This window comes from Macrobrachium nipponense, chromosome 6, assembly GCF_015104395.2.
Source record: "Macrobrachium nipponense isolate FS-2020 chromosome 6, ASM1510439v2, whole genome shotgun sequence".
Taxonomy (NCBI): Eukaryota; Metazoa; Arthropoda; class Malacostraca; order Decapoda; family Palaemonidae; genus Macrobrachium; species Macrobrachium nipponense.
In genome coordinates this window covers 138,590,031-138,613,331 of record NC_061108.1, presented here as the reverse complement: position 1 = coordinate 138,613,331, position 23,301 = coordinate 138,590,031, and the positions used below count along the sequence as shown (strand labels likewise).

Genomic DNA, 23,301 nt, shown 5'->3' with positions numbered 1-23,301 from the left:
TGACACTGGAAATAAATCTCAGGGCAAAATGTACGACTCCTCCAGCTATATATAGTCAGGATGAAGCTATACATACATACATACATACATACATAAATATACTACACACATACACACGAGTATATAAGTAAGAAGCCGCATTCCATTTCGAATCATTCCTTGTATTTTTAAACAATACCCTTTTGCTCATTTATATAATTGTGCATTTTCATATTTCTTGTCACAATACAGTGAGTCAGGGTGCCCCTGTCCCTGCCTGGAATCAACGCCATCTCGAAGATGGCGTTGCTGGAATGCCCTAGCTCTCCTCCATGGCTGCTGCCCTCTACGCAAAGGGAGGTATATAGGGCTTTTACCAGACCGAAGAGATGCCCTACAGGGAAGAAAAATCTTCATGAAGAGGGCAACCCTTTGGGCGGAATCTCTTAGCCCTTGTTTGTGCCCCAAGTGTCCCCTGGGAAAGGCAGCCCCCGAAGGAGGAGGTCCTTCCATCTGGAAGGTGGGCACCCCAGGGGCTTCCCGCTGAAGGCAGTCATGTAGGAGAGACTCCATCCCACCTGTGTTGAGTATCCTGACTCTCTTAGAGAAGGCGGACCCAAAATATGGCCAATTGCCCAGGCAAGGGCCTCCGGATTTAAGACGAAGTTAGTCCCATAGGTAGGTCATTTAGACAAATATGTTGGGGGAATCAGGTAGGGTAATATAAGGACTAGAATGCAAGAACACAGAAGGGCAGTACAGCTTAACTCTCAGGGGAGTGCTATAGCTAGGCATTGCTGGGAAAATGACCATAGGATGGATTTTAAAATCAGTAGACTTATATACAAAAACAATAAAATCAGTCATCGGAGGGTAGTAGAAGGAGCACACATCAGAGAGATTAAAGTAATAGAAGGAAACAAAGGTTTTACCTCAGAAGATCCCATAAGCCGAGCTTGATATTAAAAGAAGCTAAGATTGACCCTGCTGACCTGGAGATTAGGTTTTCTGCCCAACAGAATTAGACTTTTGGTGACCACTCCCTTTCCACAAGGGTTAATCCCATTGACCATCAGCTCAGGATATCAGAGCGACAAGAGGGGATTAGCAACTCTCAAGGAAACCAGAACAGCCATCGCATTAAAGGCAGCTCAACAAGAAGTTCCAGAGGACTGCTGGGCCTTGACCCAGGCTGACAACCTACATATTTCTTGAAAATGGGCCACAGTTAGGGCCTGAAACAACGTTATTATTATTATTATTATTTTTTTTTTTTTTTTTTTTTTTTTATTTTTTTTTTTTTTTTTTTTTTTTTTTTTTTTTTTTGTTTTTTTTTTTTTTTTTTTTTTTTTGGGGGGGGGGGTTTTTTTTTTTTTTTTTTTTTTGCTCTATCACAGTCCTCCAATTCGACTGGGTGGTATTTATAGTGTGTGGTTCCGGGTTGCATCCTGCCTCCTTAGGAGTCCATCACTTTTCTTACTATGTGTGCCGTTCTAGGATCACACTCTTCTGCATGAGGCCCGGAAACTACTTCAGCCTCTAGTTTTATTATTATTATATTATTATTATTATTATTATTTGTAGGCGTGATCAACATATTTTCGAAGAAGGTGATATAGAATGCTCACTTATTCTTCTTCTAGAAACAGCTGGATTTTCATTAAAAAGTGACCCCAATTAGGGATTAAGCTGAGACGAAGAAGGAAAAGTCTATTTGTTTTCCTTTGCCCTTCATTGGAGGCTATAAAGAGGTTATATATATATATATTATATATATATCATATATATATATATAATATAATATATATATATATATATATATATATATGTGACTGGTAAAAATGTTCTGTAACAACAGAATTCCATCTAATAAAAGGAGCCCATAAAAACACCAAAATGTAGAGAGAAAAGTACTATATTTCAGAGACTGCTGTCTCTCTCTTCAGGTATATGAATGAGAAAAGTTTACAGAAAAGGTGGTATTTATACCAAGAGATCCGTCCACAAGTAAGCCAATTTAGGTCACGCTGATAATCTTCCTTTAATCTTCTTAAGCGTTGGTTGAATGAAAGCTTGGTCGACGACATCTGAAACCCACGCCCCTTTTGAGATATTCATTACCTGCTTCTCTTTTATTAATGCCGATTCCATCATTTGACTCTTGTACCGGCAGTTGCTGCTATAAATTACACGTGACAAATTCCAGTTTATTCTATGGTTATGTTCATTTATATGGTTGAAAATAGCCGAGTTCTGTTGTCCATACCTAACTGACCGTTTGTGTTGTATTAATCTCTGGGGAAGTGATTTACCTGTAAATCCGATGTAAGATTGGTCACAGTCTTGGCAAGGGATCTCATAGACCCCAGAGTCCTTGGGAGATGTCTTTTGTTGGACGTTAATCAGGGATTTGGGTAGGTAAATGCAAAAGGGTTGGATTTCCCAAGGGTGTGGGTTATTCTCTTAATCGTCTCCAGGTGAGGAATTTTTATTTTATTGTTGGGTGTGTCTCTGTTCTTGTCTTTAGGGGGTCGGTAGAAAATTACGTTTGCTTTTTGAATTGCTTTCTCAATTATATGGTCAGGATACTTTAAAGACGAAAGTTGTTTGCGAATTAGTTCAAATTCTTTTTCCAGGAAATCTGGGGAACAAATTCGTAAGGCTCTTAAGAATAGGTTGCTAGCTACACCTATCTTGATAGTAATGTCGTGATAGCTAAAGTAGTGAATATATGAAAGTGAGAACGTTGGTTTTCTGTATATGGTAAATTTGTATTCTGTCGTGTCTCTGATTATTAAAACATCAAGAAAAAGAATTTTGTTGTCTGTTTCCCATTCAACTTTAAATTTGATGCTGGGCACTAATGCATTTAATTTTGAGAGGAATTCATTAAAATCACCCCACCTATTATCCCAAAATGTTAGAATATCATCCACGTATCTCATCCACAGCATGTTTTTGGGTTTTATTGCATTTATTACTGTAGTTTCAAAGTATTCCATGTACAGATTGGCTAAAAACAGCGACTTAAACGGACTTACCCATTGACAATACCACCCGAATTTTTGCTTGTAGAATGATTCCCCGAATGAAAAATATGTTATTAGATGCACATAATTCAACTAACTTTATTATTTTGTCAAGCGCCAATGGGAAATGATCTGAATAGGGGGATAATTTTTCCCTTAAAAACTGAAGAACGTCCTGTACTGGTACTTTTGTGAATAGGGAGTCTACGTCAAGGCTTAAGAGTTTTATGTTGTGAAGTGGTATATGTGCTTTTCTGAATTTGTGACAAAAATATACCACTTCACAACATAAAACTCTTAAGCCTTGACGAAGACTCCCTATTCACAAAAGTACCAGTACAGGACGTTCTTCAGTTTTTAAGGGAAAAAATTATCCCCACCCCCTATTCAGATCATTTCCCATTGGCGCTTGACAAAATAATAAAGTTAGTTGAATTATGTGCATCTAATAACATATTTTCATTCGGGGAATTATTCTACAAGCAAAAATTCGGGTGTAGTATGGGTAGTCCTTTAAGTCCTGTTTAGCCAATCTGTACATGGAATACTTTGAAACTACAGTAATAAATGCAATAAAACCCACACAATGCTGTGGATGAGATACGTGGATGATATTCTAACATTTTGGGATAATAGGTAGGGTAATTTTAATGAATTCCTCTCAAAATTAAACGCATTAGTGCCCAGCATCAAATTTAAAGTTGAATGGGAAACAGAAAACAAAATTCTTTTCTTGATGTTTTAATAATCAGAGACACGACAGAATACAAATTTACCATATACAGAAAACCAACGTTCTCACTTTCATATATTCACTACTTTAGCTATCACGACATTACTATCAAGATAGGTGTAGCTAGCAACCTATTCTTAAGAGCCTTTACGAATTTGTTCCCAGATTTCCTGGAAAAAGAATTTGAACTAATTCGCAAACAACTTTCGTCTTTAAAGTATCCTGACCATATAATTGAGAAAGCAATTCAAAAAGCAAACGTAATTTTCTACCGACCCCCTAAAGACAAGACCAGAGACACACCAACAATAAAATAAAAATTCCTCACCTGGAGACGATTAAGAGAATAACCACACCCTTGGGAAATCCAACCCCTTTTGCATTACCTACCCAAATCCCTGATTAACGTCCAACAAAAGACATCTCCCAAGGACTCTGGGGTCTATGAGATCCCTTGCCAAGACTGTGACCAATCTTACATCGGATTTACAGGTAAATCACTTCCCCAGAGATTAATACAACACAAACGGTCAGTTAGGTATGGACAACAGAACTCGGCTATTTTCAACCATATAAATGAACTATAACCATAGAATAAACTGGAATTTGTCACGTGTAATTTATAGCAGCAACTGCCGGTACAAGAGTCAAATGATGGAATCGGCCTTAATAAAAGAGAAGCAGGTAATGAACATCTCAAAAGGGGCGTGGGTTTCAGATGTCGTCGACCAAGCTTTCATTCAACCAACGCTTAAGAAGATTAAAGGAAGATTATCAGCGGGGGTGACCTAAATTGGCTTACTCGTGGACGGATCTCTTGGTATAAATACCACCTTTTCTGTAAACTTTTCTTATTCATATACCTGAAGAGAGAGACAGCAGTCTCTGAAATATAGTACTTTTCTCTCTACATTTTGGTGTTTTTATGGGCTCCTTTTATTAGATATATATATATATATATATTATATATAGTATATATATATATATATATATATATATATACATATACCCTTATTGCATCTGGCCCATCGTTTGCATTTAATGATTGCTAAAGACCTCCACGGGAATATCTGAAATACTGGACAGCTATAAGAACTCTATTAGCAAGGTTAGCAGAAAGTTAGAAAACAAGTGAATGAGACTGTTCTGTGGACCAATGTTAGCTGTTGGCATTTGCCTTTTGTATCATTTATAGGTTTCGTAATAGATGAGTCGATCTTAGAACATTAGAAGAAGAGAAAGAGAAGAAGTAAAGAAGAAGAAGAAGAAGAAGAAGAAGAAGAGGGGGGGAGGGGAGGGGGGGGGGGGGGGGGGAGGGGGCGGGGGGAGGGGGGAGGAGGGGGGGGGGGGTACGAGGAGGAGGAGGAGGAGGAAGAGAGGAGGAGGAGAGGGGAGGGGAGGAGGAGGAGGGGGGGGGGAGGAGGAGGGGGGGGGAGGAGGTGAGTCTATGTAGCCTAAATGTGTCACATGTTTTACTTCCTTCTTATTACATTAACGACTTGGGTACGACGAAAGCACATTCCGTTGTTGATCTCATTATTGATTATTATTATTATTATTATTATTATTATTATTATTATTATTATTATATTATTATTATTAGCCCCAATAAGAAAAATTTAACCCTGTACAGACAAGGAAGCTGAGAGGGTGGCAGTAATTTACCCAAACAAATAAGACATGACGAAATAAAAAAAGTAAAATTAGTAACAATAGGCTGCTCACAGGTAATAATAATAATAATAATAATAATAATAATAATAATAATAATAATAATAATATATCTTAATAATATAATCATATAATACATAATATAATCATCCAAAATAAAAGAATAATAAGTGAATTAAATCGTTTGTACCACGTTTGAACATCTAAAGTTCCAACGATTCACCCACAGGATTAGAAAGGTCATTCCACAATTAGGTCACACCAGCTTGAAACTTTTTGTGATTTCGACAGAAATGACAAATTTGTCATTGGTGTATTATATCTTGGTCTCATCTTCATATATAGATACATAATAAACTCACCATACTTATTGTGATACTGCTCGGTCGTTGGTTATTACCTTTCTTTATAGTTCCACATATAAGTCTTAACGATAGAGAGAATATACTTACGTTGTAACCACCCAGTTATAAGAACAACTCACAGAGGCAGGAGATTATGTAAATCAAGAAAAAAAGCTATTTCCATATAATATTCATATCAGTTTTCATGCATGCCATTGACACACGAAAAATAACAAGAAAGTTTTATATTTTTTTCTCTTTTAATTGTCCCTCATAAACTAAAAAAATATAGATCTGGAGGGCGCACGTTGTTAAGTATGACAACAAAATATGTTCACGTTCATTTTACTACTGTAAGTGATTTATTTTTTTGTGTTATCTGAAGGTAACGATTCTTAAACGTTAGATAATATATATTAATTACTCTCAAAATATGTCTAAAAAGCGTGGTTATTCATATTTCGAACATCGGACATAGTTTGATTTAATAATATTTCTAAAGACTAACAGTTAGGAACAATCTACGTATTAGCGTTGTCCTTACACTAGAAAGTAGTTACCCGTGAAATATGCCAGCTGAAAATAGAAAACGTACTTAGTCATGTTTCTAATTTCGGAGATGTTTTGATTAATAATATTTTCTTAAATGTTATTTGATAATGTTTTCATATGATTTATTTTAAGAAAAAATAGCTTTAGTTTAACGTTTATTACATAATATTAATATGGAACCAAGGAAATCGAACGAAATACGAGAAGCACCACCGAACGAACTTCATTTGTTGAATGTTGACATTTGTTTTCGGGCAGTCTTATGACTCAATAGTGAATGATATCGTCTTATTGTTAAAACTGGACAATTGTCGACTTTAAAATAATTATTAAACGAAAAAATTACCGTGAACGATGTCGTCGGAGATCAATTTATTACTCGGTGAGTACATAAATCAAGTGAATTGGCCTTAAAAGGTATGGAAAGGGATATTATTCCCTGTAGTGAATTGTCATTCAATGTCACTTGGCGTAAAAACCTGTTTTTGTGAATGGGGTGCCCTAGGGCCAACCTATTGACGTCAAGATAAGGGTACCCTAATCTTGAGGGCAGTCCTGATAGGCATGGCCAGATGTAAACCATTTTTGCTTTTCTGTGGTTTGATTTGGGGCATAGGAAGGCTATTCTATTATGGGGGTTGTCCTGATTACCTATTGAAGCTAACAGACTACAGGTATTACGAAATGATTGTACCATGGATGATAAAATTGTCTCATGCCATAATTCAAGTAATTCTATGTATTATAACAACTCTTAAAAGATATGCCTACATTGTCCAAGAAGACATAGGCTAGGTAGGTAGGTACGAGGTAGGATAAAGTTTCCAATTTAGGCTAGCCTATGTTCTAGCCTAGGGTACGTCTTAATAAAAAATGCCCAGTAAAAGTAATGAAGAGTTGCACACACTATTTAAACTGGTCAAGGCCAGCTTTATATAAGATTAAATTCATATTTCAACATGGGTATGTCGCAACCTAACGTATACCCTTAACCTAACCTTAACCTCCTTAGGCTAACTGGTAAAATTGTAAGTTACTTGTTGCGGCCCATCAATGACCAGAATATTTAGGTATCACCTTTTGTTTAAGTTCATATTTACCTTCTTTTGTTTACGTGTATGAGATTTACTCTTTTTCTTTATGATTATTTACAGTCTTTTATGTTTATCACTTAACCATTATCATATACCTATATACTGTTTTATGATATTTACTATCTTTTGCTTACTTTTATCATATTTACTGTTCTTTGTTTATGATTTTATGTTCATCTCCAAGGGACTGGTCATAAACACAGTGCCCATCTTGCATGTAAACTAGTAGTTACCAAACTAGCGGGGCACAGGTATTCTTCAGGTTTACCCATTAACTGACAGTGTCATGCCCTGACCTGGACAGAAGGCTTAACCCTCCTGAGTCCAACCCCCCCCCCCGCTCACCTGTCATCCACAATGTGACACTGTAGCCTGTAGCTGCTTGTGCATTTTTTGCATTGTGATATCTTGCATAACAGAATGACGTGTGTGCAGATAGAATATTCTGCACATTTACCAAATGTCTCACAACTTCTTAGCAACCTTACTGATAGGCTAGGATAATGCATTCAGCTTATTTTTTTTCACAAGAAACCCATAAATATCTCGCCAGAAATGAGTAAAGAACACATACTACTTTTGATGGTATGATTAATCCTAGTGTACGTGCGTATAATAACATTTATTGTATGATCATTAAGGAAGCAAATTTTATTATGATGTCCTGTTAGTTTAATTTAGAAGTTAATTACAGCCTTTTCAGGATTTTCCAGAGTTCATTAAAGTTCAACAAATAATTCTCCTTATTTTTATAAATGTATTTGCCAAGACTAAGCACAGTACTACATATGTTACATGATGAAGTTAGCCTTGGTTTTGGCCCTATTTTCACTTGTATAACTCTTGTTTCATGGTTTAATGCAGATGAAAGTAGACAACGAAAATAAACCTTTTAGCATAGAAAAAAGTTAGAAATTAGAAATAGTAATACATATGCAAAAATAAAAGTAATCCATTGAAATAAGAAACTCATTTATATATGTATGTGATGTATGTGTGTGCATGAAAAAGATGATGGGGAGTATGATACATGAAAACGCACAAGGTATATAGTACTTTAAGGTCATTTTATTGATTATATAATGCCCTTAATTTCTCATTGAATAAATGAACCATACATTTTTTGACTATCATATTTAATGCATTTCTAACTATTATTCAGTAAAAACCACTAATTTTTGTGTTTTCCCATCCACTTCTGTATGAAAATTATGGGAAACTCCGGTGGGAAACCAGGTTTTTTAAGAAAGGGAAAACCAAAATCCAAGAAGTGAATTACAGTATCATGAACTGGTCTCATATGCAAAAATCACAAGAAAATTATATGAAAAAATACACTTTTTATTTACAAGATATGAAAATTAGTCAGAAAAATTGACAAAGTTGTGACGAGACCAATTACAGGGATGCATCCTAACCTCACTTTCCCCTAACCAAATGCAACATTGGGCTCATGTTTCCTTTCTGACTGCCTGGACCTGCCTATCTACTCTGGCCTAGAATGCTACGAGCCATACAGTAAAATATGCCTAGGTGCATCCTAACCTAACCTACAGCTGGATCATCTCTTACCAGTGTCCTCTCCAAACCTACCCTTTCTTATAGTGCCTGAATCATGAAAAGTAATGTAGGATACAAGTATGCATCCAGACCTAACCTTGCACACGAGGTTCTGACTGGCAAGGGGACAACCTGTCCTTCTCTTAGCATTGCACACAGTTAACATATTTTTTCCTGAATCCTTAAATTTCTGTGGGTACAGCTGCCTACAGTTAATTCCTCTTTTTCTTAGTCCCACTAATCTGCTTTAGTTAGCCAGATATTTTTATCAGTGAAAGGGACTACTATTTGTATGTGGATAAACAGTTATTTTATGTTTTGATTTTGAAGAGGATGACTAAGCCAAAGTATTTTTCTAATTATTTGCCTGCTTTATTTTACTAACACTAAAATTAACCTACATTATTCATGGCCTCTGATATAATTTTACTGATTTCTTTCCAGAAAAGGCCACAAGTCCATTACTACTTGACATTGACTGGGATTCAACCTTGCACATAGTGGATCTTATCCGTCAGGGAGATGTAAAGTAAGTTCTCTTTTTGGTGCTAAATTGGACTGTATGAGAAATTATAATTAAAGGATCTCTCTACAGTTCCATAGCAGTAGAGTAATGGTTATAATTGTGGATTGAATGATTACTTTCTTAGTCTTGAAGTATGTTCATGGGAATTATGATTATGTGCAGCATGGGATATATTTGTAGGGAACTAGTTAACTATGGCACAGATTTGCAGCTTTATTTTGACATCCTTATAACAGAAACATTTATTAAAATCAGGAAAGCCCTATTTATTTCTTGGTGGTACTCTTCCATATAGAACAGTGTGTGAATTCAGTCTTATTACAGGACACCATGATATGCAAAATGCAAGGCTAATGAGAGCACAAGTTGATCTAAGGATGAAATGAGAGATTCTATAATAAATACAAAACTGCTTGAATTTAGGAAATAACACCAGCGCTGCAAGGGAATAGGGAAGTACATAGGTGATCATTGTAGACCAATGCTTTATACAGGAACGATTAAAAAATTAGGTTTACCTCTCTCCTTAGAGAATTCAGTCTCTGTCTTGGTAGATATTTAATCGGCTTTCCTTTTGTATCCGAGAGATAGAGTCCTGTAAGGCTGACGTTGTTAGGGATACAAAAAAGGTGTCTGTTGGTGAACAGTATTTACAAAAAATGTGCATTTCTGAAGGTATACTTGAAAGATATGAGGTATAATACAGGAAAATGTTATAGATATCTTTATTATGTCTTTATTATATCTTTATTATAAAGTTTTAACATTTTGTTTCCTTACAGTTCGTGGTAAATGCAGAAAGCGTAAGTCACAAGTATGTGACTGATATTTTTTCACTACTGTACAGCAAAGAGAATCACCTGTTTGTTTTATGTTCCTTGCTTTTCTGATTTATTGTAAAGGGACATTTTCATTTAAGTGCCACATTTTTCTCACCATTTTGAAAATATTTGTAACATTCTAAATTAATTTTGTTGTGTTGTTAATTTTATAGTAGTTACAATCATATATACTTTCAGTAAATATTTTGTGGTTACCTTTCTGTGTATTCCATATTATATTCTAGAAGGAATTATTTAGCTTTCACTGAATTTTCTTTCTCTTCACAGTCCAAAAGCAGCAGTCCAGTCACTTGTTAACCGACTCAAAGACACAAATCCTAATGTTGTACTCTTAGCACTGCAAGTATTTGAGTCAGTAGTGAAAAACTGTGGGCAATCTGTTCACGAACAAGTAGCAATCCGAGCCGTAATGGAGCAGGTACACGATATTCTAAGAACCAATCCCAATGAAGAAGTGCGGAAGAAAATTTTGATGTTGCTTGCTACTTGGGTGTACGCTTTCCGTAATGAGCCTAAGTATAGGGCTGTTCAGGTGAGTTTGTTGTGTTTCTAGCAGACCAGATTTTTTTCTTGCTAATCCATTTCTTAGAATAGCATAACATAATGGTTAATGAATTGCTCAGACTGTTCATTCAGTGTAACAAACAATCTCATGTGTGTGCATGCACTCCCTCGATCCATGGTTGGGTTCAGAGGTGGGAATTATGTAAGTAGTGGGTATGTATAAAAAATGACCCAGTGTCACTGAGACCCATTACTGACAGTACTTTAAATTGCAGCTTTGAAGGAATATTATGCTTTTGTAAATCCAAGCAAAGGTTTATGAAAATCATGCATCCATTATAGAGGTTCTGGGTTGTATAAAAGAACTTCATTATCACTCAATGTTTTTAAACTTGGTTAGTCCCTCCCTGTGAAAGTAGTCACATTTTTCATATGTGGTATAGCAAATTGAAAGCTTTCATAATTATGTTTGTAGAAGTCTTTTTAATTAATACTAGTTTACAAAAACCATGAAATAGATTAGAATTCAGTCTAGTTATTAGGAGGAGGCACCTCGTATAGGAGTCAGAGTACGTATATTGTAGGTATGATGACAGGTCTCGATTTTTAAATTTTTTTATTGTTTAAAGGTATAACTATGTTTTTGTACCAGTGTTCCTTACTAATGTATTGTGTAATAATGTAGTAATAATAATAATTGAAAATATGATTAAAAATTACTTGCACAAATTGGGCCAGTGGAAAGCTTTGTACAGCATGTGAGAATGGTAATGAAGCCCAACAAATGCTAAGTGAGTATTAGGCGTTCCAGTTGTTCTTGACACTGTTAGTGTATCTCTTGCATCTTTTCAGTGCAGTTTGCTAGTGACTTGTTTGTGATTATTGTAAATATGGTTTGGTTATTTTTCTTTTGATTTAATGTTTATGTTCGCAGTCATTTCCAGTAGTGGATGTAGTTTATTTAAGATTATAATTGTGATTTGAAGTCCATGTGTAAACTGTTCAGTGTTAGATTCCTTATAATTGATATGCAGAACAATGTAATACTACTACATTCACTTTTAATTATTCAAATGCATTTGTTTGCTGGCAATGATAAAAGTTTATTCATATTATTTTCTGTCCATTATCATTTTGTATGGAAGTAGTATAGTATGAGCTTGAAGTTGATGGTCAAATGTGAGCATGAGGGGCTTCACCAGAGACCTTACATTGCCTAGTTAGTTTGATTTGTGCCTCCTGTTAGAATAGTCATCCTGTTCCTCTTGTAGTTATGTAGTGATTGACCTTTTACCACCAAATTTGGAACAGATGTATGTTGCTCAAAAGTTTGTAGTTAAAAGTTTTGTTGTGTTTATGGTTAGTTTTGTTAAACATAATTATGTTGTTCAGGTTTTATTCTAGTGGAAATTCCATTCTTTGCACATTGTAAGTGTTGGTCTTGTTTCTTGACAGCTATATCATATGTGAGAGTGAACTTACTGTGCTACAACATTTATATTATCGATAACACAGGTGAATAAACTTGAAGTGATAATGAAAGCATTCTTTTTGCAGAAAATGTGTAGATTGGGAGTTTTGTCATTTCATTATCCATTATATTAATCATTGTTGTAAAGCCAAGGTGACCAAAGTACCATATTACTTCTTATTGTCAAGACTATTATTTGGTGATATCATACCCTTGTAATAAATAGTCAGAATACTTTGCTGATAAACTTCATAGATTCTGAAAGTTCTAAGTAACTGACCTCTCCATAGGAAGTTTCCTCTTTTTGTGGAAAAGTTCTGACTTTGCATTCTCAACATTATTTTAATGAATAGGCAAGGGGTTCGTGAATAATAAGTACAAGGTACTGTATAACCACTGCAATGATGTGAATTTGCACACATGAATTAGTTTAGTCAACATGAAGAAGCATTCTGTCACCATTCCTGTGTAAGACTGAATATTGTCAGGTGTCTAAATATATTTTAACTGTAGGTTTGTTGTGATAAATTTTTGAGCATGGAAAAACATACTGGTAGCTAATAGGGTGTATATTTGAAGAAAACTTTATTACAATATACTTATTAATTGTATTCATTTTCTTTGCTGTCGATTTGAAGGATTATAAAATCTGATACACTGTTTTACAGTACCTATATAGTTACTGCCTGTTGTTGATGAATTAGTGCAGAAGGAAGGGTCTTTTTATAAATGTTTGATTTGATTCCTAAAATAAAATGTCATTACAGTAGTATGTACTTTTTTTCAGGATACTGTAAATATTTTGAAAGCTGAGGGGTTTCACATGCCAACTGTCAGTGAGAGCGATGCTATGTTTACTGCTGACCGAGCCCCTGATTGGGCAGATGGCGAATGCTGTCACCGCTGTCGTTCCCAGTTTACAATGATACGGCGCAAGGTATGTAGGCTTAACCAGAAATGTTATTTCGGGGTTGTGGTGGGAAATTTAGTAGCAGTGTCAAGCTTTTGTAGTTTAAAATTATGGGGATGTATTCTCTCATACAAAAAAAGGAACCTAAGATTACTAGACCCCAAAACTTTGTACTATTAATAAGGAGTCTTATATAACATTTTATAGCTATTTAACTTTATTGGTCTTACCTTTTATAAAACTATTTTTGTATCTAGATTTTTATAGGACAATTTTTTGGATTTTATTTTTTTATTTTAAAACCCAGAGAATTAGTAAGGAAAACCTTTCTTTTATACTTCAGTTTATGTAATATACTGTTTTTTAAGTTTTCTCATCATTTTCCAGCATCATTGTCGTGCTTGCGGCCAAGTCTTTTGTGGTGATTGTTCGAGCAAGTACTCCACCATTCCGAAGTTTGGAATTGAGCGAGAAGTTCGAGTCTGTGAATCATGTTTTGATGACATAAATAAGTAAGTGTACAAGATGTTTTATGTTTTAAGGATTTACTTACTAAGGCAAGTCAAGTTCGTAATTTTTTCACTCAAAAGGTTTACTGTAATAGGTGCTCGTCATTTGTTTAATTCGTTTGATGTTCCTTAGAAGATAATCTTATTATTTGAGATGAATCTTACCTACTGTTAAATTTAGCTATATATCCCCGCCAATTAGGAGAGTCGGCATTCAAACAAAAAATCGAATGGCTGCCTGGATGACTGTCTATTTTACCTGTTCTCCACCAGGTGTGTTTCGAATGTTTTAGCTCTTGTCAGAATTCTCCTTGCTGCCATTGTGGTTAGGCGATTGTTGGTATTCTTTGAAGTTTGGCTGCTGTACACCTGTTTACGATATTGTAATTTCATTTTCCTAGGATATCTTCCACTAGAAGCAAACCAATAACATCAGGCTATGCAGGAATAACCAGGATGTTGAAATTGGAAGTTGAGCAACATTCGTTTGTACTTGCAAGGGTAGAGATTGTGATCTTGGAACTACTAGATGTGAAGAATGTAGGGAATTGTTCTGAAAAATTTATGCCTGAATATTTCAGATATAGGCAAGACAGGAAACTAATAGATTGCGAAAGCAATTAGTTAGATCGGGACTTCAACCTGTCAGGCTTACTCAGACTAGGCATTTTGGTAGCCTAGTATTGATTTCCTGTGTAGCTCCGCCTTCTGCTCCCCATTCGGTTCAGGAAAAGCCTAACTAGAAGTTAGAACATAACATTAACCCAATTTTAGTTCTAATGAAAGTTAAACTCAGTTATGACAGGAACATTCCGAATCCCTCCATAGTGTGCGCTCTTTTTTTGCGTTTCCTGTTAGAAATAAGGTGTTGGTGCCCTCGTCTGTACGTAGCCTGAGCCTAGGACTGCCCTGCGACAGTTGGTAGTATCCGCTGCCAGGGAACCGGGTCGGTTCTCTGGATGATGGGTTTCTGTGCCCTCCAATACCTACTTCGCCCTTTTCATGGTCTGAATATCGTTTAAAGCGTTTGCCAAGGACTGTTAAAGCGATCGCCTAAGGACCGTTAAAGTGCGTTCACAAAGGACCACTTCAGTAAGCATTAATGCTCCCTCCATCCATATGCGCATTTTGTCGTCTTCAACACCTAGTTTGAGGTGTTAGCATGCATAGGTTGAATAATATATAGCCTAATATATGATATAGGCATAGACATTTTATTGAGATTATAATGTATCTGTAGCGAGTTTTACACATTTAGATATGTCGACTCAGTCGACTGTTTATCTCTCATGTTATGGTTATTCTAAATTCTCGTCTGCTAGCATATTCCTTTTCTTCCCAATGCTTGTGTTCGTTCTTTGCCTGCTTTCTCTTCAGCTATTGGCAGATCTCTTACTACTGCCTCGTTTAATGTTTCTCTTTCAAGTCTACACTCTCTGTAATATCTAAAGTTCTTCAAAAGTTTGATATTATTCTAGCTTCAGAGCTTTCTAACGAAGTTTCATATAGGGATGCTTTCAAGTATGTACGTTCGCTTTCGGACGAGGCGGGAGAGTCGTTGTAACTCCTCTCCCACCGCCTCCCACTTCTGGCGCCTTGTTTTCTTTCCCTCAGTCGACTTGTGTGGACGCAGTTGACTCATGCGGACTTGGCCGAGTCCTAAGTCTCTTAAACTGTCGTCCTCTCATTGAGTCATAGTGGACGCGATACAGCACTCGGGTAGTATCACCTCTTATCGACAACTGTCGCTTTTTGTCGCCAAGGGTTGCAGAGAAAGAGCAATCCTTTAAGCTCTTTTGTTTACCTCCTGTCGGCAGCTGTCTCTTCCCGTCGCCCGCTGGCAGAAGAAGAGTTTGATTGGAGTTGGAGGAGCTCATTCGGGCTGGTTGGCATTTGTTGCAACATTACGCCTTGCTGTATCCTCATTTTGTTGAGGAAAGAGGCCACTTGGAGAATATGTCTAATTGTCTTAGCGTATCTCGGCGCCCTCTAAATTTTGGAGAAGAGAACCAATGCTTTCTCCTAGTAGAGAGCATTTCGTAACTTTTCTCGTCCTCGGACGCACAAATCTCCCTTTGGGTCTGCTTTGGCTTATTGTCTTGTGTCTTTTAAAGTCGCGGAGAGCCGAAGACCTCCTGTTGCTGTACAAACGCTATTGGTCCTTTAACTGTTTGTAGTAGGAGGTTCACTTTCTTTCTCTTTCCTGTGGGGAAAGGAACTCGAGACTGACAGACATGCTGATGGAGTTTCAGTCTAGCTTCTTGAGTTATTACCTTTTACTTAGCTACGTTGTCTCGTCTCTGCAACTGCTTAGAGTGAGGTGGAGAACCAACACAGCAATTTTGTGAAGCCAGCTTTAGGGTTTGTCGCCTGCGGGAGTTTTTAGCAAGGAAGACAAGTAACTCATTTCTGATGCTGCAGGGTAATGTCCTCATGCTTGTACTCACTTGGTTTGGAAGAAGTGAGAAAACTTTCGCTTCCTGTCTGATTATGCAGCTCCGTTTTAGCCAATAAGGGATTATCTATTATTAGTCTTGTTTTATACCTTCCGGGGATAAGTGCAGACTCAGGTTCTGCAATATGGACAGTTGCAACCTCCTAACATGCATGGAGAGACTTTTGGACCAGTACGTTACATGGTGGAGATGGTGAAGGGCAGTTGTGATTCTTTTTGGTTGTCATCCACTTGTTTAATCTCCCTCTTATAGCTTCCATTGTCTTCTGCAGAAATCTCATAAGTCTCTTTTTAATAGGAGATTGTATATAGAGGGCATGATGGTCCAAGGGTAATTCTTTAGGATGAGCTCCATAAGTAATTGGAAATATTCTTGGATGTTTGGAGACTGAATAACAGGAAGTGTCTGCCCACATACTTGTTGGTTTTCTAAGCATGGTTTTAGTGCCTTTCCAAAGAATGGTCAGACTTGTGGTACACATACAGAATGTATTCCACTTACCAATACATCCACAGTCATGCAAGTTCCTTCAAGATGTTTTTACAAGGAGGTATTGCTGTTCTATGCACTTTGTTTGGGTTAGTGTGCAGCCCTCTATAAGTTATGTCAGGGACTTGTTACCCATTGGTGGATAGTGTCGACTTTAGGAGCAAGACACTTCTACTGAATCAGTGATTCAAGTTTGCCAACTCTGTCTACAGTATTCCAAAGACCAAGGACCTGTTGCTTATGGCCCAATTTCTATGCATTATATTTTTAATTTTCTTTATCCCCATTCGTATCTAGTGATTGGGGATGATACTTAATTATGCATGCTTGAATAATTTTAGGCCTGAAGGAAACTTCCTATATGGTAAGGGGTTTTCCTTATTAGGAAACATGGCCTCACTGGAGATATTTTCAGATAATCATGCTCAATTAATGTACATTTTCAGCGTAAGAATTACAAATTACAAATAAGGTTCATTAACTTTGTAAGTAATCCAGAACCAACTTTGGCTCCAGGACTATAGGAGGGGCTCTGTAACCAAGATTTGTTCATTTTATTCATAAACCTAAGTCCAGGTTTTGGTCTTTTCCCTCTGTTATGCAACACAATAAGAGTTTAACTAGTGTCATTACACTTTCATGCAACATAGTATGGTCAACACTACACCTGATAAAACTTTTTAGATGTCAGGGCAGTGGAAAGACAACAGGATGCTTAGCAGGTTTATTCCCGGTCAGAAACTAAGTCTTTGTGGGAAGTTTGCTGCTTTGGAGTTAAATGAAACAACAGATTGGTTTGATCATTCATTCTGTTGGAGGACAATGTTTTAGCAATTGGGGATTCAGGAAGAACAAACTGCCTACAAGGGCCTTTACATCCGTAAGTTTGGCACTTGGTGGGAGATTTAAGGAGCACTCATTTAGACTTACTAGCATGTAGATGAACAGGGACATCCAAATGATTACTACTTCTTTGATGACCCTCAGGCTTGAGCAGGGGATGTTTCCTTAAATTTGGCCTAATACAGACTCATAGGCCTGACCCTTGTATCTACTATGAATACTATTGAGCAATTTCAAGTTCAAGAATTACTTAGTGTCTCCTGTAGAGCCCTTTTAGCCTCAGGGCAAATGATTTTCAGAATTTCCAATGATCTCTGTAGATGTCTCATTCTTCTATTGAGAAGAAACCAACTCTACTACACCATTCCATACACTTCCATCAACTTAGGCATCTCCTTAACAGCTTGGAGATGTTAGAATGTCTCCTCCCAATAATAAGATTTTCAAGTTATCATAGGATCTGTCCTTGGTTTAAAACTGCCATGGCCTGGGGTCAGAAGCAGTGGTCTGTGTATTGCTGAGGGTGCCATTCTAGAGGTATTTTCAGCACCTGGAACCTGGTAGACATCAATGTTTTCTGTTTAGAGATAATAAGACTTTTCACTGTCTACTTCCAAAGTTATCGTTCCATGCGTACTTTCCTCGGTATTGCATCAAGTACTTTTAGATCTTGCTGAGGACCAGCACTGTAAGGTGTTGAGATTGAAGCCCATTCATCTCTATATCAGTCTCTCTCTGGAGTTTAGATGCAGGTCTAAACTTTATCTTAATTTACTGTAAAACCTTTTATTTAGCTCTAGCAGCGGGTAATAAGTAAATTTATTGTCAGCCCTTCTTTAAGCTGGTGTAAAGGGAATGCTATTTTAGCTTTCTGCCTTAGAGCTTTACAGTGCCCCGTAAGAATTCCAATGTAACTCCTTAGTGGGGAGGAAGAGGAAATTTCTCTGTCCTGTTGGGGCATTTAAATTTAAAGGTTAAACCTAGAGCATTTTTATCATCACATTTTTGTCAAAGGTAAATGCTGGAAGAGGCAAAGTTAACCTTTGGTTTTGTGGTTTTAAGAAACATAGGTGTCGTTGTCAAAGGTTAAACCTGCAAGAGGCAAAAATCAACCTTTTATTTTGTGGTTTTAGAAAACCTAGCTGTCTTTGCCATTGGTTAAGTTTGAAGGGAAAGTTAATTTTTTGTTTTGTGGTTGTAGAAAACCTAGAATGTATTTGTGAAGGTTAAACCTGGAAGAGGCAAAGTTAACCTTTTGTGTTGTGATTTTTAGAAACATAACGTTTTTGCCAATGGTTAAACTTGAAGGCAAAGTTAACTTGTTTTGTGGTTTTAGAAAACCACAAAACAAGTATTTATGAAGGTTAAACCTGGAAGAGGCAAAGTTAACCTTTTGTGTTTTTTAGAAACTTATAACTTCTTTGTCAAGGAACACGAGGTCCTCTGTGACGTATTGGATAGGCTTGTGCTTGAGAACTAGCTCCATATCTTTTACCTTTATTGAAGGTAAACATTCATAATTTGAGCAGCAGTTGTAACTTCATTAAGTTTTAAGTCAATTTGTTGCTCCAGAATAGGATTGATGTGGCGCAGTAGAAGTACAATTCGGGGTCCCTCATACAGCTTGCATTTCATTTTGGATGAATCGAAACAGTTTTCTCCGCAAGGCTGCTCTTTGCTGCATATTTATGAGAGTATTGCTCCCTGAATGGAATCCAACTTCTGGTGGTAGTAAAATCCACCAAGGATTCCAGATCAGGTGAGAATGTTTTGGGTTTTGTGCAAGAAACCTTTAGCTCGAATGGCTGAGCGGAATTTTGTCTAGCTGCACTACCCACCATCCTCTTCTTAATGTGGGAATCAGCTAAATTTAACATAAGGTAGGATTCATCTCAAATATTATAAATTTTCATAATAAAATTTATTATTTGGATACTTACCTACTGTTAAAGTAGACCCACCCAGCCTCCCCACAACTTAGTGGGCTGTCAAGGAGAATTCTGACAAGAGCTAAAACATTTGAAACACACCTGGTGAAGAACAGGTAAACTAGACAGTCATCTGGGCAGCCATTCGATTTTTGGTTGAATGCCGACTCGCCTAAGTGGCGGAGAGATATAGCTAAATTTAACAGTAGGTAAGTATCCAAATAATAAATTTTATTATGAAAATTTATATTTTTCTGTTGTTGCTTTGTTGGGTATTTGTTATCTCTGAATTTTTAAGTATTAAATTAAGGAAAAAAAATTTTTCGCATACATTTATTGATAGGAATTATATATAAAGTGCTACTTAATTGCCAAAAACCAAATAATGCTTAGCATGTCAGAAAAATGTAAATCACAGTTTTGTAACTACTTGACATTTTACCAAGTATGTAGTTGTTTGCTGATGTTCTTTCTTTGGAAATGTCATTTATCTTGGAACATTTTGTGACAAACAGTTCAATGCTGTAAGTAATGAGTTTGTACTAGGAAATTTATTTTTGTCCATTTTTTTTAAAATTAATTGTTTGTAACTGTAATAAAATGGTTATTAATTTGCATTAGCTTACAGTGGGAAGAACAAATACTGGTATAGATGGTGTTTGAAATGCTTGTGATCCTTGCATAAGAATTTCTGAATTGTTGAAATGAAATCTGTTCATGAAAAACAAAATTACACATTTCATTGCTGCATTGTTACAGACACAAAATTGTTTTTATTTTGTTGGTGATTTTTTGGTTGAAGTTAACACAAACTTTTTGTGCTTTATATGAAGTAGGACATGTATGTAACCATTGTTCCATATGTTTACTTTAATGTACTGTATTTTCCATTATAAACTGAATGGAGCTCTGTTGCTGTGTACAGTGGTCCCCCCCCTCGTATTCGCGGGGGATGCGTACTAGACCCCCCCCCCCCCCAATGAATAGTTAGAACCCGCAAATTTTTGGAACTCTATAAAAATGCTAAAAACAGCCTATTTTGTTAGTTAAAACTCAAGAAAAAACCACTAAAAATTTTCATACTTGGTTTTTTTAATAGTTTTATCACAAAAAGTGCATTTTATGATGAAATTGATAAAAAAAACAGGAATTTGTGGATATTTCTCATAGAAAAATACCGCGAATTTGTGAATATTCAGTGAATAATGCGGGGAAACATCCCGGAGAGAAATCCACGAATGTGTGAGTCCGCGAATCTGGAGAACGCGAATACGGGGGTCCACTGTATATACTTTATGAAGCCATGTTAGTCTCTGAGAGGCAGGTCATTTATTTTGAAACATTTTCTGAACAGAATATTTTGTACTTTCTTCTTATCTGTTTAACACTGTTATGTGAACTTTCATTGAGCTACAGTAGGCTGCATGATTTCAAGTGGTGCAGTCTTTGTTTGCAATGTTGCAATACCATTTTGGTCTTGTTGTCTATGTTACCATTTCTTCAGTTATCTTATGGTTCTTTGTTAATTGACCTTTTCAGTGGGTGTCTAGAGAGTGTTGTGTCGTTAAGTCGTAGCAGCAGCACGGAATCAGTGGATTTAAAAAGCATGAGAATTGTATGTCCCCTGGTATATGTTGAGCATTGCCCCCATAGTAATACATTTTATATTCCTGTGCTGATGTCCCACTGTAGTGCGTATTAGAAAACCACGTAGTCTTTGGCGTGTTAAGGTTTTGTTCATGCTCATACTTCACCAGGTTCTAGCTTTGGATATTTCATAGTCGTTAAAGAAGAACTGTAGTACAAGTTGCTAAATAGAGTTGTATAAGTGTATGCAGTAAATACAAATGGAAGAAGTATATAATTCACACTGTATGCTATGTACTTATGTGTTTGGGAACTTAGCTGTCCCTATAAGAGTTGGAAATTTAACTCTTCCTGATTTAATATTCCTTGCCTCTTCTGCATTTTAGTCACATTAAAACCTTTAAACTTTTATAATACCTATCATCATGTAACAACTCTTGAGAGTGTTCAGGTCTTTTTAACACAGAAATTGTGTTATAATGTGGTGGAAGATGTTTGAAAGTTGAAATATGTAACGTGTATTGTATTTCTCAGCAGCTCAAGTGAATTTTTTTGTTTCGTATACTATTGCCTTTTAGTCAGTGCCCAGAGCATATAGCTGTAGAGGTTTATACATTAGTTTTAAGCTAATTATTCCATGTACATTGTTATTTTATTATATACTGAGTATAGCTAGATCCTCTGATTGAATTGCCATTTTTTTTGTTAAGGGACATTTAAACTCGAAGAATTACATTTTTTCTCTTTTACTTTTGAAGCAGCTTATCCAAATGAAATTTAGGTTCTTTAGGTGTGAACAGCAATACATTTTTCATGTGTTTGATATACTTGGTACAGTACCCCAGGGTAAGCTAGAATATAGCTTTGAATCACCTTGTAAGATAGGTATTTCATATTGCTAAGTAGAATTACAGTACAGTACTTTAGATTTGTAGCAGAATATGCTTGTTTTCCCTGCAGCCCTCAGCGACCTGCTGTTAACCCTGTTAAATCCGAAGCTGAAGAGACAAGTAGCCCCAAAACTGCAAAGGTAAGGTTTGAGAAGTTTTAAATATGGTAATTCCTTAGACATGGATGAAATATTTATTTGTAGTTTTGCCATCTATCTTGTTCCACTTCATCCTTGCTGTTTTAACAAAAAACTTTCAAAATTCCATATTCACAGTAAGTATATATTTTATCTGTTCAGTACAGAATCCTTTCTAATGAATTTATTCTTGGGAAGTGGAATGTTCTGTTTATGTGTTTATTACAGCATAGTCATGTTTTCAAGTTTTTGAGGGCTACCAAAAGTTTTGTTTTTACAGACTTTTCTTTACTATATCAAAGATATTCAGTTCAGAGAGATGATTTTTCTGTGCTGATGCACTCACCTTACACCCAAAAAAACCTGAAAGTATATGATTTACCCACTTTCATTTTAGGAAAGAAGTAACTACCGTAGCTTAATCTAAGTATTAAAATCTTTTTAGTATCAGCTCAAAAATTTTAGTGAGTCATTTCTAATAGTCGAGTAACATTTATGTATAAGAAAATAACTGAAATTTACTAAGTGAACAAAGCAAGTCTTTTCTTTTTTACATATATTAAAACATGCTGACTGCCCACACAAATTGCACAATTTTGCATTCAAACTCTCCTCTTCGCCATGCCAGTTATTTCAATAAACGAAGTAAAACTTACATCCCCAAGCATATCCCAGGATAGACAAAGGAGTATGTATTTTATTGAGTTGTTGTAAGCTGTCAGAAAAGGAGGCTATGTCATTCATCAAACTTGTGACCCCTTGAAGGTTTCTGTATGATTCATTGTGTCTAGTTTTGTAAAGAATATTTCTAAAAATTTTGATTATGTGTGTCATTATCTTTATTATTTTTTTATTAGGCTCCAGGAAAGAAGAGTGAAGAGGAGTTACAAGAGGAGGAGGAGCTACAGTTGGCAATTGCTCTGTCACGTTCAGAGGCTGAAAACAAAGAGAAGGAGGTAAGTTCTGTCATGTCTATTAGCCACTGAAATTGTGCCAAAGAGTAGTTTTGTAAGTGAGTATGGGAAAGAAGTTGGGAAATTTCACCAAAAACAATGTTGCAGAGCTACTTTTAAAGGTGAGCTTTCTTAGCCAATTTACATATGGGAATTTATTTAAGAATTTTGTAGCACAGTGGATAGAAAGGAACTCTAATTTTGCTGCGCTGTTATTTAGGATTTGCTGAATTGCACTACAGAGTCAAATTGGTGACATTTAGGGTTGTTTGTCTTAAAGGATTTGTTCCTAAT

At 36.2% G+C, this 23,301-nt stretch overlaps 1 protein-coding gene across 3 annotated transcripts in view; it reads left to right on the top strand.

Moving 5' to 3' along the window:
• The first annotated feature begins 6,533 nt into the window (after positions 1-6,533).
• The window catches only part of LOC135216280 (hepatocyte growth factor-regulated tyrosine kinase substrate-like), a 70,903-nt gene continuing 54,135 nt past the window's right edge, over positions 6,534-23,301 (top strand). The window contains exons 1-7 of one of the 3 annotated variants that reach the window (XM_064251448.1): positions 6,534-6,690; positions 9,407-9,491; positions 10,598-10,862; positions 13,093-13,242; positions 13,603-13,727; positions 21,988-22,057; positions 22,912-23,010. In XM_064251448.1, coding sequence (XP_064107518.1) covers positions 6,663-6,690; positions 9,407-9,491; positions 10,598-10,862; positions 13,093-13,242; positions 13,603-13,727; positions 21,988-22,057; positions 22,912-23,010 — 822 coding nt within the window. In that variant the 5' untranslated portion in view covers positions 6,534-6,662. Of the gene's footprint in view, positions 6,691-9,406; positions 9,492-10,270; positions 10,292-10,597; positions 10,863-13,092; positions 13,243-13,602; positions 13,728-20,979; positions 21,056-21,987; positions 22,058-22,911; positions 23,011-23,301 lie in introns of those variants that run through there. The other 2 variants (XM_064251447.1, XM_064251449.1) reach the window with 2 other exon arrangements.